Genomic DNA, 17,114 nt, shown 5'->3' with positions numbered 1-17,114 from the left:
GAGTCATCTGAAGTTAAAGTTTAAGTGTTTGATCGTCCGATCAATTTGAAACTGTTTAGATTGACCTGCTTTTTGATTCCAAAGGGGACACTGAAACATTTTCCAAGATGGTCATATTTAGACCTAGGTGCTGCACTTACCACATGTGTTGAAATCATCAAACATTTTCCGTTTTAGACTACTAGAAGACGTAGATGAGATGGACCTTGACGACTGTTCCTCGGGACTGCAACGGCAGGTCAAGCTGTTGTCGGCAGTGGTGCAGCGCTTGGCGGGCAAGGTGTGCGAGATGCCGCAGTACTGCAGCGTCAAAATGGTGCAGCGCTGCGTGGTGGACCTGGTGACCACCGTGCAGGGTCTGGGTTCACAGATATCCACGCAGCAAGTGTGCAGGTTAGTTTGAAGGCTTGAGAAGAACTGGTGACCACTGTGCATGGTCGGGGTTCACAGACATCCACGCAGTAAGTGTGCAGGTCAGTTCGAAGGCTTGAAAAGATCTTCGTTGAAAAAAAATTCCATTTGTCCCCATGGCATGGAAAGTAACTCGATTTCAAACTTCACAAATCATAGCAAAGTAACTACTGCACATTTTCCGAAATTATAAAGGCTCAAACATTGCTATGGAATGATTGGTGTTGAGATTGGGTGCCTGTGTCTGTTACGCTTACCTCTGGTAGTTCCTTCTCACATGAACTTGGTGTTATGTTAGCCAGAAGGCAAGACAGCTTGATCAGTTTATCAAGAGCTAAAGAGTCAAATACTTATTTAACATAATACCAAGGGATAGGAGAATGATTATATCTATGTTCTCAAGATACATTGGAAATCGGAGGGAAGTGGAGGATAGGAGGACTACTCTGCAACTTCTCTGTTCATTAGTTTAGCTGCATTTTCAGTGCTATGTTCAACATTCCTAATCATACTGAAGAAGGAGAAGAAGAAGTGCATCTGACTTCTTTTCACTCAGCATATATAAATCATCCGGCAATTACTCATGGTGGTAGATTTGCACCAGGGAGAGAAGCCAGTGTAACAATCAGTGTTTTAGAAAGCATTGCTAACAAGTAACGAATACTCTGTGTTTTTTCTAAACAGTTCTGTCACTGCTCTGGACACATGCGTCAGACGATTCAGCTTCCGATGCGACGATTCCTCACGCATTCGCATCAAGACGTCGGTGAGATCAGTGCGGCGCATGGCAATCTCTGTGTGCGGAGAGATGATGCCCGAGGAAGCTCTTCCCAGCTGTGTGAAGGAAGAGGAAAAAGGCCGTTGTCGTGCCACTGACGCTCGAGACTGCAGCGTTAACCAATTTTTGGATCTTCTGTCTACGTTTGCTGATGATGGCACGCAGTGCAGGTAATGTTCCTCTGGCATATCTAGGCGTACATGTATAAAGTTCATTTGATGTCCTGAGAAACAAAGGGACGTAAGCGCTCTAAACACATACAGCATGTGCGACAAGAGTGAGAGTTATGCACAACCAATCTCCTGTTGTTGTATATCCATGTAAAAGGTTCATTTGATGACCTGAGAAACAAAGGGGCGTAAGAGCTTTGAATTCATACGACATGAGTAACAAGAGCAAGTGAGAGTTATGCAGAACCAGTCTCCTGTTGTTGTATGTTACCTGCTATTCAGACTTGGTCGTGTGACAGACGTTTTCTTCCACACGAGATTACGTTGATTGTCTAACGAAGCCATCAGGCTGAGTTAGACATCAGCTAATCGAGTGTGGAAGAAAACTGTCACACGACCAAGTCGGAATAGCATTTATGTCTCACAGCTTCAACAGAGGAGAGAACAAACACGTTTTGCGTACTCAGGCTTGATAAACCTAAACACAGGAGCAGCCATTGTGGAGAGATCTACTTTTTGACGAAAGTGACCGAACAACTATGAATGACGTCTCGGTATATGTGAATGACGTCAAAGTCATCGTCACAGTCTGTATCTTTTGAAGCATCACAATCTTCATGACGTCTTTCTGTGTCTGCATCCACGAAATGTTTGTTCTTTCCGGAATCTTTGTCATTTATGTTCATAACTCTGTCCTTCTAGATTCAGACTAACAAGTCTCCTGAGCGAGCCACTTTCCAAGGGCAGCTAAATTCGCGTATAGAAACAGTTCTGTCGTCTGGGATGCCGTTTTCAGTATTCTCAGCGTTGAAGAATTTGTTGAAGAGAGGAAACAATAACAGCAGGAGAAATAAAAGTCGTGTGTGCATTTTGGGGCTTTTGGAGGGACGATTTCGAGTTTGAATCCGTTCTTGCACATGCTCCAAAACGTGTAACATACAATCTTGCACACGTTTGCTTTAGTAGTGGCAAAGAAGGAAAGCGTGTGACATACATATATATAGGTTCCTTTAATTTTTTGAGAAGCAAAGGGACATAAGTGCTCTATATGCATACGGCATCATGTGCAACAAGAGTAAGTGAGTTACGCGGAACTAACCTCCTGTTCTACATGTCGTATGAATTTAAATCGCTTATGTCCCATGGTTTCTCAGATCTTAAAATTGCGCTCAGCCTCATTTGATTAAGATTCTTGTTTGATGTGCATTTCTTAATATGTTCACTTGTATAAGGGTTCATCTGTGTAAAACCTAGGTCAGAAGGTGTACAGTTGCTTCTGTCCATGTTGGCACTGGGCTCTCTCTGCACCAGCTTTTCTCAGTTGATGGAGGAAACTCTCAATAGTGGTGTATTGCCTGTTCAGTTTACTAGAAAAGGCCCATTGTTTTCATTCAGTTTGATGTGTTAAGGAATCATATTCTCATATATTACTTCTGTTTTGAATATATGTTTGAGTCAGTCTTCTCATTGCTGGTAGCTCACAGACGAAATTGTGACAAAAACCTGCACTGGTAAGACTCAAACTTTGCATGTTAACCTATGCATCAGAGATGCTTACCACCTGTGTAATAGAGTAAGTGAGAGTTTTGCATTTAGAGCGCTTACTTCCTTCTGTTTTTCATATTTTCTAAATAGCGCTATGCCTCAAACGTTTGAGATTCTATGCTTCACAGGTCCTTGCAGTTTACCCAGGACTGTTACAACCGGGTGACCAAATCATGCGCAAGCTCCGACTCCAACTTGAAGATGATTTCTCGCCTGCCCGAGGCAAGCCTTACCGCCCTGAGGGACAGGTGGGGATGTGTCGAACAGACCGAGGAGAGCCCGGAGGTTCCAATGTGCAGTGAAGGGTGTCAGCTAGAGAAAGCTGAGGAGTGCATCACCACCCTGTCTGCTTCGCTTCAGTTCTGGGGTCTGCGTGACGGAGATGCTTGCAGGTGGGTTGCGTGAATGTTGTCTTCAAGTCTGTGAAGTGAGGAGAAAGCAAGTTGTGTGCGAGTGTGGGTGTGCGCTCAGGTGCACATTCAGACACACAGATTAGCAGGTGACACACATACATATTTTCCTGAAATTTCTACAAGATATCCTATGCACACGTGTAGACAATGGAAATGTTAAAATTAAACAGAGAAAAGTTAGCAATGAAAAATAAGGGCATGGTATTAGTAAACTGTATTGTTGTTATCTTTATTGAATATACCAGACAAAAGTGAAAGTGATCTAAACTTGTACCATTTTCCTTCCAGTGTGGTGACGGCAGCCCGACAGTGTTTGACGGAGCAGACTCGCGACTGCAGCTCCAAAGTTTTGGGAGACTTCCAGACCCACCTAAAATCTGTTCTGTCCATCTACTCCACTCTCACCGCACAGTGTGTTGACGTCTACAGCTGCTTGGCCGACTTTGCCGCCATTGGCCGACAGATCCTTTCCAAGGATGACGCTCTGGAACCCAGTGACAGCAAGGACACATCGGACAAGGACTCCAAGGATAAGGACACCAAGGATAAGGACACCAAGGATAAGGACACCAAGGATAAGGACACCAAGGATAAAGACACCAAGGATAAAGACACCAAGGATAAAGACACAGCAGACAAGGACACCAAGGATAAAGACACAGCAGATAAAGACACAAAGGACAAAGACACCAAGGACAAAGACACAAAAGACGAGGACACCTCGGACAGTAACCTATTTGTACTGTGTCAGCAAGTGCGAAAGGCCTGGGAGTGTGCGGAGAGAGGCCTGGACAGACTTCCCAGGATGCAGCGCAAGTTGCTGACCCGTATCTTCGGCCCGCTGTGGTCAGTCTTGTCTGACCGCTGCTCCAACACAGGTGAGAGATGATGACTTCCGGTCAGTTCGCACTCGAGCACACACGCATGATGAATAAATACACGGTCATAGGTACACGTGCAGTCACACATAGGCACACTCATAAGCGCACATGTGCACACACTTAGACACATGTGCATATACAGGCCCAGACGTAGGCACACACACATGCATGCATGTGCGCGCACGCACACACACACACACACACACACACTCACACACACACCAACACACACACACACACACACACTCACACACACACCAACACACACACACCGTACTCAAAGCTAGTACTGCCCTCCCGCTACAACACATCTAAGTACAAGATTAAATGTATACCGTATTTGACGGATTACAAGACGCACCGTTTTATAAGCCGCACCCCCGACTTTTAACAAAAAAATTGGGACGAGCCACGTATAGGCCGCGTCACTATATTAGCCGCCGTCGAAAAAAATATAATCAGATCGTGTCAATCAATCAAAACAACCAGGCAAACAAAAGTACTGTATTTGGCGAAATCGGCTCCGAGAATAAACAAGTGAAACAAAGAAGAAAAGTGAAAAAGTTTGAAGAAAAATATCACACACACAATTTGTAACCAACACACACATGTAGTCCCGCCTGGAATAAGCTTTTTTGGGATGATTTACGACTTTTGCGCACATTTCGAGCAGACGAAAACACAACATGGCGGCTCTCGCTCCTCCAACTATCGCGAGACACAAAAAACCGAAATCTCGCGCGCGCGAGATCCTGATACATCCGGTGTTTCTCTGTACGCTATCTTGTCACGACGACTTGTTGACAAACGAAGATTCGCGAAAGAAAGAGAAAAGCGCCGAGTCTTGAGTAGAGAGCTAATAAAGTACCGGTAATCGCTAATCGAGCGAAATGAAAATCCGCGGCGACTTCCATTAGGTGAATGCTATTCAAGTTTAGGTAACGTTTTAGCCGCATCTTTTTATAAGCCGCAATGCGATTTTTTTTGAAAAAAAGTCGCGGCTTGTAGTCCGTCAAATACGGTATGTCAATATATGTGAAACATTTATTTTGCAGTGCAACTTCAATGCTACAAATGCTCCAACGTGCTGTGGGAAGAGAGTGAAGATGTCTGTACCGACGAGACAGAAGTATGCAGACACAACGAACAGGTATGTTTCTTTATTTATTTTTTTTCTTTTTTTTCTTTGCATAAACACAAAGAGACAGGTTGATGTTTCTTAAAGTATATTGGATGTACAAATCCTTGGTCAGTTGTGAGAGTAACATAATGAGACAGATATGTAGAGAGAGAGAGGTGTGAGTGTGTGTGTGTGCCTGCGTGCATGCGTGCGTGCAGGCATGTATACATGCTTGTGTGTGTGAATCAAGAGCTTACCACAGCAAAACGTGAATGTGCAAACAGAGAACAGTATTTAACAAAATGGCACCATGTGTGTTTGCAGAGCTGTTCCAGCCAGTACAAGACTGAAGGGGACCAGGTGTACGTCACGCGCGGCTGCATGAAGCCGGCACACTGCCATGCCAAGGACAAGAAGGACAACACCGTGTCCTGCTGCTACACCGAGAACTGCAACATCGACGCTGTCTTCCAGCCTGCACCAGGTCCGCCACTCTCGCTTTTAGCAACATTTTATTTAAAATGCATGACATGAAACAATTAGATGTCAGCTTCTTCTTCTTCTTCTTTGTTCATGGGCGGAAACTCCCACGTTCACTCATGTTTTCGCATGAGTTGGTTTTTACGTGTATGACAGTCAGGCAGCCATAGGCCGCTTTCACAGGATATATGTAAGCAACTAGAGCATTAACTCAAGCAAAGGCTTATTTTACTTGACAATGAGAATAATAAACCAGAAAAAAACAAGTTGGGGGGGGGGGGGGGGGTGGGTTGGGTTGGGTTAATAAAGCACAACAGAGGAATCGACAGAGAAACAAGTCGCGTAAGGCGAAATTACAACATTTAGTCAAGCTGTCGAACTAACAGAATGAAACTGAACTCACTGCATTTTTACAGCAAGAGCGTATACTCGTAGCATCGTCAGTCCACCGCTCGATGCAATGGCAGTGAAATTGACAAGAAGAGCGGGGTAGTAGTTGCGCTGAGAAGGATAGCACGCTTTTCTTTATCTCTATTCTTTTTAACTTTCTGAGCGTGTTTTTAATCCAAACATATCACATCTATATGTTTTTGGAATCAGGAACCCACAAGGAATAAGATGAAATTGTTTTTAAATCGATTTCGGAAATTTTATTTTAATAATAATTTTTGTATTTTTAATTTTCAGAGCTTGTTTTTAATCCAAATATAACATATTTATATGTTTTTGGAATCAGAAAATGATGAAGAATAAGATAAACGTAAATTTGGATCGTTTTAAAAACAATTTTTTTTTTTTTACAATTTTCAGATTTTTAATGACCAAAGTCATTAATTAATTTTTAAGCCACCAAGCTGAAATGCAATACCGAAGTCCGGCCTTCGTCGAAGATTGCTGTTCCAAAATTTCAATCAATTTGATTGAAAAATGAGGGTGTGACAGTGCCGCCTCAACTTTTACAAAAAGCCGGATATGACGTCATCAAAGATATTTATCGAAAAAAAGAAAAAAACGTCCGGGGATATCATTCCCAGGAACTCTCACGTCAAATTTCATAAAGATCGGTCCAGTAGTTTGGTCTGAATCGCTCTACACACACACACACACACAGAGACAGACACACATACACACACACACAGACACACACACACACACACACACACATACACCACGACCCTCGTCTCGATTCCCCCCTCTACGTTAAAACATTTAGTCAAAACTTGACTAAATGTAAAAAGAAGGAACAACTTACACTGGCACTCTTGTGGTGCTTTGATTTTTGATTGACCTGAGTAATCAGTGAGTCTTAGTAATGAGCAAGTTCGTGACTTCTTGACATGACTCAAGTCTGCTTGATCCTGGTTATATTTCTGGGTCGCAGTAGGGTCAAGAAGTTTGGGTCAAAAAGTATTACATTGTCATTTTCTTCAATATCTAAAGAGCTAGAGCAGCAGATGGTTTGTTTCGGATTCATATTACGTATGACAAAGGTGAGTCATATAAGCATTTGCTTTTCTTGTTCCTTGTGCTTAAAATATTTAAACACTCATTGCTTCAGTGCTGTACTTTTTTGTTGTTTACTCATCAGAGTAATCGGTGAGTCTTAGTAGTGAACAATGTTCGTCTGTATGGACGTCCGTTTATCAGTCCATGAACAAAAAGCGTCATGTTGAGGTTTTCTCAAATGTTTTCCAAACTAGAGGGTTGAAACAATACACACTTCTAGGGTTTGATGATCTCACGACCTAACTCTGGTTGAACCTTGTCAAATGTCAAGGTCACAGTAGAGTCAAGTTTGGGTCAGAAACAGTTACCTTTTAGGTTTATCAGATGTTAGAGCTTTGAAACTGTACACACTTCTGGGTTTGATGATTTTTATGTGTCAAAACACTGAATTTTTTGTTGTTAAGAAACATTCGTAGGTGCATGTGTAAGATTTTCTCTACCGGATGAGATGTGGCTGAAAGTGATCCACTAAAGAAATGTTGATGCTATTGTGTGCAGATGTGAGTAGTGACTGCTTTGTGGAGTACGCTGTGGACTGTGCCTTCAACTTCGCAGAGAGCTTGGTACAGAGAGGCTCTGTGGAGTGCAGGTAAATAGCGCATACATTGCTGTTCTGCGGACTATGGTTGAAAATGCATGCAAATAGGCACTTACTCCACACACATGCATGCATGCACGTTCAAACACGCTCACACCACAGGCACAAAGACACAAATTAGACTCAGACAAACAGACAGAAACACACTCTCTCTCTCTCTCTCTCTCTCTCTCTCTCTCTCTCTCTCTCTCTCTCTCTCTCTCTCTTTCTTGACTACGCGTCTACCTTGTGGGACTCGGCAAGTGAAAATTCATTCAAACCACTAATTAGATTACATAAACGAGCGCTTAAAGTAGTCTTATTAAAGAAAACAACCCTATCTGAGTTAGACTACATGAACTTAGGCATTCTTACTCTGAAGGCACGGCTAAGTTATAATAAAGGTACCCTCATGCATAACATTATTCATGGATGTGTACCTCCAACCCTATTTTCCAAATTCACGTTAAAAACTTCACGCCAATTGATGAGACTGAACATGCCTCTGCCTAGGATTGACCTATTCAAATCTAGTTTAGTCTATTCAGGTAGCAGTCTCTGGAACACTCTTCCGACAATCCTACGGCAAACTAGCAGCACAAACGTTTTTAAGACCAGATATATACGTCTTATCTCATGAAGTCTAAATAAACATCTGTTGTCGCTAGAATGGTTGTCAAAACCAACAACAGGTGCTTTTTAACAATGTATTATTAGTTGTATATGTATACACTGATTTTTTCGAATGCAGTGTATGTCAATGGGCATGGCATTCACAGCTTTGTTGCGTCAGTGCAATCTACTCTATAATTCTTAACTCATGTCAAATGAACTTACATTTTTCATTTAAGCAATGTATTGTATGTAAATTGATGATAATTATGTTCTTACTTTCATTTTATTATAATCATGTAGCAGTAGTTTTCTTTACTTGCTTATTCTTTAGCAATTTTAGACTAGTCCCTCTTTAGGGCGAGGGCCAGATGTAAAAAAGCAGATCACTGCTTACTCTATTACCCTCGTTAAATAAAGAATTGTTCTTGTTCTTGTTCTTGTTCTCTCTCTCTCTCTCTCTCTCTCTCTCTCTCTCTCTCTCTCTCTCTCTCTCTCTCTCTCTCATCTCTTCTTTTTACTTCAGTTTACTATTTTTGTTGCTTATTAGAAGACTTTCCTCAAAACTGATACTTTTTATTGTTCCTTGTACATCCTTTCTGGTGAGAACATTTATGTCACTCTCTCTTTCTCTGTATGCCACTTTCTGTGTCTGTCTCTGTTTGTCTCTGTCACTCTCTCTCCCCCCACCCCCCCTCTCTCTCTGTCACACACACACACACACACACACACACACACACACACACACACACACACACACACACACACACACACACACACACACACACACACACACACACTCTGACACACACATGATAACACCAGCAAACACTGTCAACTGGTAAAAATTCTTCTCCACTGCACTATATAAGATTACCTTTCACATTGTTGCAGCACTTCCCTGGACAGTCTGCAGTGTGTGGCTCGCTACAGCGAGGGCTGCCCAGCGGCCAAGACTCTCTTCACAGCGGCCAATCAGCTGATGCTGACGCTTGCACAGACCACCTGCGTGCAGGGATCGCTGTCGGAGGGATGCAGGTCTATCGCTGTCCCGTCAATGGAGGCTATTCTAACCAACGCGTACTCGGCAGAGTCTGCTTGCAGGTGTGTGTGTGTGTGTGTGTGTGTGTGTGTGTGTGTGTGTGTGTGTGTGTGTGTGTGTGTGTGTGTGTGTGTGTAGGGGGGGATGGGAAGGAAGAAGGGGTTGTGTGTGTGTTTTGGGGGCGGAGGGAAGGTAGGAGTGGCGGTCAGGGTGATGTGTGTGTGTTCGAGGTGAGGGAGGGTGGATGGGGTGATGTGTGTGTGTGACAGCAAATCTCACGAAGCAGTTAGTGAACCACTTATAAAAGTGCGTACGTTGGTGAACCCCTTAATAAAGTATGTATGTACATATCCCAATCTCTTCCTACAGTGGTCTGAAGGAAGCGTCAATGAGCGTAGACCTTCTGGAAACAAAAGGCGAGTGTACAACCCTGGACCTCGTCGCCCTGCGTGAGTCTCTCTCCTTCGCTTCCGTTATCACCCACACCTCCTGCTATCCCGACGACTGCCAGACCCCTGCCGCTGCCAAACCAACCACCCCGGAGCCTGAAGAAGTGGAGGACGAGAAAGCGTGCGACTTTTTCGCCACTTCGCTCTGCGGGCGAAAAGCGCTGGACATCTTTGCTGATCTCAACGCTACCAATAAGGAGGAGATCTGCAGGTCAGTTGGATTGATGTAAAGGTGGGGAGATACTTCAGTCGGTAGTGGCGCTGGCTTCAAAACCCGTTGTTGCTATTAGCGTTGGTTCGAACCCCACGTTTGGCTGGGGATTTATTTCCCAGAGTCAACTTTATGCAGACTCTCCTCGGTGTCAGAACACCCCCGGGTGCATGCATGCGCACGATAAAGATCCGTGAAGTTCACAGCGAAAGTCTCAGGGTGTGGAAACATGAATACATGCATGCAGGGGAAAAAAAAAGGGTAGCAACATAGTGTATGGCAGCTAGCTTTTCCCAGTGAGAAACATCCCGAATTTCCATTGTCAAAGTTCAAGGATTCATGCATGTGTTTAACTCATTGTCTCCCAGGTACGGATATATCTGTACCCACTCATATGGCTCTATCTGACCAGGTACAGATATATCCGCTCCGACTGTTGCTTCAGTTGCTTCCTGTAACGTCCATCTAATGCCTGCATTCCAGCGTGTTGATACACAGATACTACACAGTTACTACAATTCTGAGTGACCTGCTGCAGCACAGCTGGTCTTTCACCGCAACACGGTGGCCTAGTGGTAAGGCGTCCGCCCAGTGAGCGGGAGGTCGTGGGTTCGAACCCCGGCCGGGTCATACCTAAGACTTTAAAATTGGCAATCTAGTGGTTGCTCCGCCTGGCATTATGGGGTTAGTGCTAGGACTAGTTGGTCCGGTGTCAGAATAATGTGACTGGGTGAGACATGAAGCCTGTGCTGCGACTTCTCTCTTGTGTGTGGCGCACGTTAAATGTCAAAGCAGCACCGCCCTGATATCACCCTTCGTGGTGGACTGGGCGTTAAGCAAACAAACAAACAAACAGCTGGTCTCGGCAAAACAAACCTTGGTCAACATAGGTGGGGTAGAAAGGGTTAAGGACAGCGTCTTGAGGGGTGAAACTAGGTGCAATAGCCTGGTGCTTAAGAGGTTAGCCTGCTTTGTCGAAGGTCTGAGGTTCAAATACCTGCTGCGCCTGGTCGATAAGAGTGGAGATTTTTCTGATCTCCCAGGGGTACTCATGTGCAGACCTGCTTGTGCCTTATCCCCCTTTGTGTGTAAACGCAAGCACAAGACCAAGTATACACGGAAAGATCTTGTAATCCATATCAGAGTTTGGTTGTTGAAACACGAAAATACCCAGCATGCATTCTCTGAAAACGGAGTATGACTGCCTAAATGGCAGGGAACGTTCTTCCTGTATGTGTGGAACTTTTGAGAAGCCTAATCCACCACATCTGAAATCAACTCAGCACCACATAAAAGTCTAGCTCACCACACTTGATCTTTGGCATGTGTTTGAGTCAATGGGTGACCTTAGACGTTTAATGATACTTTGGGCGATACATTTAAAAAAAAAATTTTGTATGTATTAACAGAATGCCAGAACATTTCTTCATATAAATGAAAACAAAGAAATCTTACACACACACAAAATTAAAAAACTCACCATACTTTTTCTTTCGACAGGGAGGTGGACGAGTCTGCCAAGTGTGCAGTGAAGAACCTGCAAGGCTGTGACGTGACCCCATGCCTTCAAGGCCTCATTGACCGGGTCAAGCAGAAGGCCCTGGACTCCTGTGCTGTGGACTACTTGGCCCCTCCACCAGACGCCGGTCAGTCTGGGGACCAAGAGCCGGACGAGGAGTGTCGACCTGCCGTCATATGTGACCTTGACGCTGCGTTCACTTGTGTTGACCTGCTCGCTGAAAGTCAGAATGACACTGAACTGTGCAGGTTAGAAATCTCATAACATTGAACGTTCTGTAAAATTGTTTTTTGAATTCCTTTTGCAGGTTAGAATATTTTTGTACTTAAAAAAACAAGTCGTATGAAGCGATATCAAAACATTTAGTCAAACTGTCGATCTCAAACTAAAAGATCGACACTGAAAACCTGTGATCAGTCACACACATATATACCCACATACATACACCATCATGTCCATCTCATTTATGTATTATGTTTGGTTTTGGTCTTTGCTGATATTTGTGTGTTTCTGTTATGTTAATTCATTTCACTATGCTTTTTAAGTTTCTGCTGCAGTAAACCTACCATTTTTGTCTTTTGATTCTACTGCAGTGTTTCTTTTATTTTATGCCTACATGTCTGTCTGCAGACGACTGAACAACGCTGCAGAGTGCCGCAGAGAGAACGTGATGTCTTGTCGATCCCTGCAGAGCGCTCTCACGACCGCATACTTCAAGAACACCCTTGGAGACGCCATGGAAACCTGCACCAACACGACCCAGGTTGACCTGACAGCGCCGACCGATGTGTACGCCAACAGCGCTTCGTGCGTGACAGACTTCATGGAGCAGATGAGTGCAGCGCTGATGGCTGACAACCTTGCGGGGCCGGTGTGTCAGGCTGCCCAGGCTTTCAGAGACTGCCCCAAGGAGCTGCCGGAACTGACCCTGGACTTCATCATCGGTGACATGATGGACATGGTGGAGGCCATCGCCCCTGACGACCTGTGCAACAACACTGATGGTTAGTTGTAAGAGTGTTTACAGTGGAACTTGCCTGTTTACTGGGTTGTTGTATAAAGCAGAGTACCAGTGGAAACTATGTTTTCCAGAGGGAGGGTTCCACTGTAAAAGTGTTTACAGTGGAACCTGTCTGTTAACTGGATCTTTCTATAAACCTGTGTACCAGTGTAAACCATGTTTTTGGGGCGAGTCTCTGTGGGGGTTCCACAATCAAAAATAAATTTCAGTTAAACCTGTTCGCTGCCAGTAAATATTTGTATACAAACCATTACCTGTATTTACTTGAATTGACAACTTACAATGTTAAGGGTTAAGTGCAATTTAGATTTTAAGTGCTATTGGTTGGAAAGAATTCGAACATTTTTAGCTATGATTTGTGCTTGTTAAGTGTCGATTTTGTTGATTTTGAAACTTCAAGTCAGTAAGATACCTGACTAAAATTGTACGCTTAATTTGACTCTGTCTTTTCATCTGAACGTTTTCCTTTATCCCTGTGTCCATCTCAGGCGCAGGTAGGAGAACGAGAGAGGCAGAAACTGGGGCTTGCTCAAAGGGAGAGCGAAGCGGTGGCGTTATGGTGGTTACAATGTCCAACTTCTTCAGCACTGTGCCCCTCAACAGCCGATCTGGACTTTGCATGTGTGTAGTTGAACCGCTTTTCTTGTTTGGTGTACACCTAGCTTGTGTTATTATTTTTTCTTGTGGTATTTTTTTGTTCTTGTTTGTTCTTTGATTTAAAAGAGTAGATGTGGACCTTGCGTGCGTGTACTTAAACCACTTTTGTTCACCTAGCTTGTGTACTAGTTTTTCTTATGTGTTCTTTTGTTGTTGTTTTGTTTTTTAATTTCAAACACTTTGTGAAATTTTGTCTTGTTATCTGTTGTACATCTAGCTTCTGTTCACATTTGTTTTATTTTAATTTTTTTTTGAAACACATTGTGAATCTGCATGTAAAGGGTACTGATAGGTATCTTGTAGACGGGCGCAGTGGCGTGGTGGTAAGACGTCGGCCTCCTAATCGGGAGGTCGTGAGTTCGAATCCCGGTCGCTGCCGCCTGGTGGGTTAAGAGTGGAGATTTTTCCGATCTCCCAGGTCAACTTATGTGCAGACCTGCTTAGTGACTTAACCTCCTTCGTGTGTACACGCAAGCACAAGACCAAGTGCGCACGGAAAAGATCCTGTAATCCATGTCGGAGTTCGGTGGGTTATGGAAACACGAAAATATCCAGCATGCCAACTCAACGCAAGCGGAGTGAAGCTGACTATGCTCTAAGAGTATAGTGTGGGGAACCCAAATGGGCAAACGAGCTCACACGTAACCAGACAATTCTGGAACGCTGAAGAAGAAGAAGGTATCTTGTAGAAAGGTAAGCGACAGACTTTCATGTACTTTTGTTCACACGCAAAAGCGACCTCACAATGGACAGAGGTGATTATTAAAAACATCTCTCACAATTCACTTTTGAGGAGTGAAAGTTTATATCAACCCTAACTCAGCACGAATTCAAAAAGACAGACTGCTAACATTTTAAAGTCCAGAATCAAAAACAAGAAAGGTGGGTTATTGGAACATCTAATTTTGACAAAACAAGTGAATGTCTTGTTTTGTCAAAAATTAAACTCTTTAAAAAAAAAATTCTAACTCAGGACATAATTGTGTTTGTCTTCAGGCGGCTGAGCAAAGCGCTGGATGTTCTCGCCCATCATCTTTCCAACACGTCCTGCTCGTCTGTTGGTCTGAGCGAACAATCTCGCCAGGTGCTGCAAAGTCTTCTGCAGCATGGTTCAGCCCAGTTTGACTCGTACTGTGTGGCGGTTCGGTATGAACTGGCTGGGTGTAAGCCCGACCTCTTCCCCACCTGTCTCAGCTCCTTCAGCAGTGTGTCTTCCTTTGCCAAGACACAGTCTGAGACGCAGTGCAGGTGAGTGTGTGTGTATGTGTGTGTGTGTGTGTGTGTGTGTGTGTGTGTGTGTGTGTGTGTGTGTGTGTGTGTGTGTGTGTGTGTGTGAGAGAGAGGGAGAGAGAGGGAGAGAGAAAGATCTTGTGTATTTTTGTTGTATTTTTTTAAAATTCATTTTAAACAAGCACAAAAAAAGAGGAGTATATTTGTCACTGCTTTGTGTTTGTGTGTGTGTATATATGTGTGTGTGTGTGTGTGTGTTGTGTGTATATGTGTGTGTGTGTGTGTGTGTGTGTTGTGTTTGAGTATGTGTGTGTGTGTGTGTGTGTGTGTGTTTGTCACTGCGCTGAATGCCTGTACATGTGTGTGTGTGTGTGTGTGTGTGTGACAGCTCTTAAACGTTTTACAAGTTTTAATCACTACCTCATATTTTCACCTTCTTTCTCAGAGCCGCAGAGTCAGCTATGGAATGCCTAAAGAAGTTCTCCAAGGGCTGCTCAGCGAGTGCAGAGAAAGCAGCATCAGCAGTACGGGACCAGGTGCGTGCCGTCGTGGGCAACACCTGTCCCAACCTGACCCTCGGTCTCTTCTGCCCGGGCAAGTTCTCCTCCCTGCGTAACAACTTTACCTGCAGCTTCCGGTCGGCACTGGACTGCCTGCCCAGTGCAGCTGACATCGGAGGACTGCAGAGAGTGACACCTGATTACTGCAGGTAGGTGGGGAGGAGGGAATGCAGTCTTTCGTTTTCCAGTGCAGTGTGCTTTACTGGATAGCAAATTTGGCATGACACTGATAGACAGTGTGACATGACACCTATAGACAACATGACATGACACCTATAGACAATATGACATGACACCTATAGACAACATGACATGACACCTATAGACAATATGACATGACACCTATAAACAATGTGATATGACACCAGTTTTGTTGCTGTTTTGTTTTGCTGTATCTTTTTAGACTACTTTAGGTATTGTTATTTTTTTATACATATTTTTTTACCTTTTTCCAAGATTTTCATCGATTTTAGTTGACTTCCTCAACATTCTTTCTATGGAAAAAAAATACTGACCTAAACTGAACTAAACTTTATTTGATAAGGATGAAGATTTAAGGCTGGGCCTTTTCTTACAGCCTTTTCTTCAGTTGAACAAACACAACAACAATAACAAACAAACAAAAAATGATGACAATGACTACGACTGAGACTAAGATGATGATGACAAGGATGATGAATATGCGTGATAAGGTACGTGAAATATACCATGTTATTCACAAATAACTTTTCTGACTGCAGTGAGCTGAAATCCAAACTGGAATGTGCCAGTCGCGGCCTTCAGGGCTGCCTGCAGAACCAGGTGGCCAACGCCACAGTGAAGGTCACGGCTGTCAGTAGCCTGCGGACAGAGACGACGTACTGCAGCATTGACACCAACGTCACCGACTACAGCTCAGCATGCGTGGCGCGAGAACCTTGCTCGGTCAGCGCCGCCCTGGCTTGCATGAAGGTGGAGAAGGATGCCAACCTCTCCGACTGCAGGTACGGCTTGATATTAATTGGGTGAATGATATTGAAGTCTGAGTAAGAGATCTGATTTACAAATAGTAGATATTGTCTTGGGCCTCAATGACTTTCTTTAAGTTTTTCTCCGTGTTCGTTTTTTGTTGTATGGTTGGTTGTTTCAGCTTGCAATTTGATAATCTTTTACTGGTTCGCAGTTGTTGCTGCTTTGTAATCGACGATCGTCAGAAGTAACATTGTCAGGTTTGTATGGGAAAGAGTGAATTCTCTTGCTTTTTTGAGTCAAACTTTCCCACGTGACATTATAGACCAGTCACTAGCGACAGTAGTGTCTGAAACACGTGGACAAGGAGCACATGCGGAAAGTTTGCCTTAATCAAAGCAAGATTATTCACATACTCTTTCACAACCCAAACAAACCTGTCTATTGGAAACTACTTGTTGAAAACATGTTTTTGCTGTTCACAGTGTCCTAGGAAACATCCGGACCTGCATGGACACTGCAGTAGCGTCTTGCTCAAATGACACAGAAGCCGTTAACCTCGCCTACGACCTCTTCCTCTACCGCTTCGCCGTCGGAGCGCCTTCCGCTTGCATTGCTCCTTTTGCGGACATTCTGAGCACGGAAAACGTCTCACCGACCTACACCTGCACCAACAAGTTCCTGGAGAATCTGCGGAACAGCCTGGAGACGACTCGCACCATGAGCTCCGTGTGTCAGGCGTTCGACACCTACGTCACCTGTATGACGGAGAAGGCTGCCGACTCAGCCAACTTGGCCAACATTCTGAACCCCGCCACTGGCTTCATCACCGACGTGCGTGGACTCTTCTGCCAGACAGGTGTGTTTTAAGGAGTCTTTTAATAGTAAAGATAATGATTATAATAATGATAATAGTAATAATGATATTATGAACACGTTTTAATCGTTTTTCTCACAAGAGCTCCCGGTGATAGCTGTAATTGT

At 43.9% G+C, this 17,114-nt stretch overlaps 1 protein-coding gene across 2 annotated transcripts in view; it reads left to right on the top strand.

The window, feature by feature from the left end:
• LOC138981893 (uncharacterized) overlaps positions 1 to 17,114 on the top strand; it is a 148,113-nt gene that overhangs the window by 66,812 nt on the left and 64,187 nt on the right. For both annotated transcript variants that reach the window (XM_070355036.1, XM_070355035.1), the window contains exons 46-61: positions 178 to 393; positions 1,096 to 1,359; positions 3,033 to 3,296; positions 3,606 to 4,195; positions 5,254 to 5,348; positions 5,643 to 5,802; positions 7,803 to 7,893; positions 9,388 to 9,597; positions 9,905 to 10,195; positions 11,696 to 11,962; positions 12,345 to 12,718; positions 13,224 to 13,356; positions 14,389 to 14,640; positions 15,068 to 15,331; positions 15,923 to 16,165; positions 16,616 to 16,989. In XM_070355036.1, the coding sequence (XP_070211137.1) occupies positions 178 to 393; positions 1,096 to 1,359; positions 3,033 to 3,296; positions 3,606 to 4,195; positions 5,254 to 5,348; positions 5,643 to 5,802; positions 7,803 to 7,893; positions 9,388 to 9,597; positions 9,905 to 10,195; positions 11,696 to 11,962; positions 12,345 to 12,718; positions 13,224 to 13,356; positions 14,389 to 14,640; positions 15,068 to 15,331; positions 15,923 to 16,165; positions 16,616 to 16,989 (4,088 nt within the window). The remainder of the gene's footprint in view (positions 1 to 177; positions 394 to 1,095; positions 1,360 to 3,032; positions 3,297 to 3,605; positions 4,196 to 5,253; positions 5,349 to 5,642; positions 5,803 to 7,802; positions 7,894 to 9,387; positions 9,598 to 9,904; positions 10,196 to 11,695; positions 11,963 to 12,344; positions 12,719 to 13,223; positions 13,357 to 14,388; positions 14,641 to 15,067; positions 15,332 to 15,922; positions 16,166 to 16,615; positions 16,990 to 17,114) is intronic.

Source organism: Littorina saxatilis, linkage group LG12 (genome assembly GCF_037325665.1).
Source record: "Littorina saxatilis isolate snail1 linkage group LG12, US_GU_Lsax_2.0, whole genome shotgun sequence".
Classification (NCBI taxonomy): Eukaryota; Metazoa; Mollusca; class Gastropoda; order Littorinimorpha; family Littorinidae; genus Littorina; species Littorina saxatilis.
Note: the sequence above shows the minus strand (reverse complement) of the source record. Positions and strands in the feature narration are given on the sequence as shown.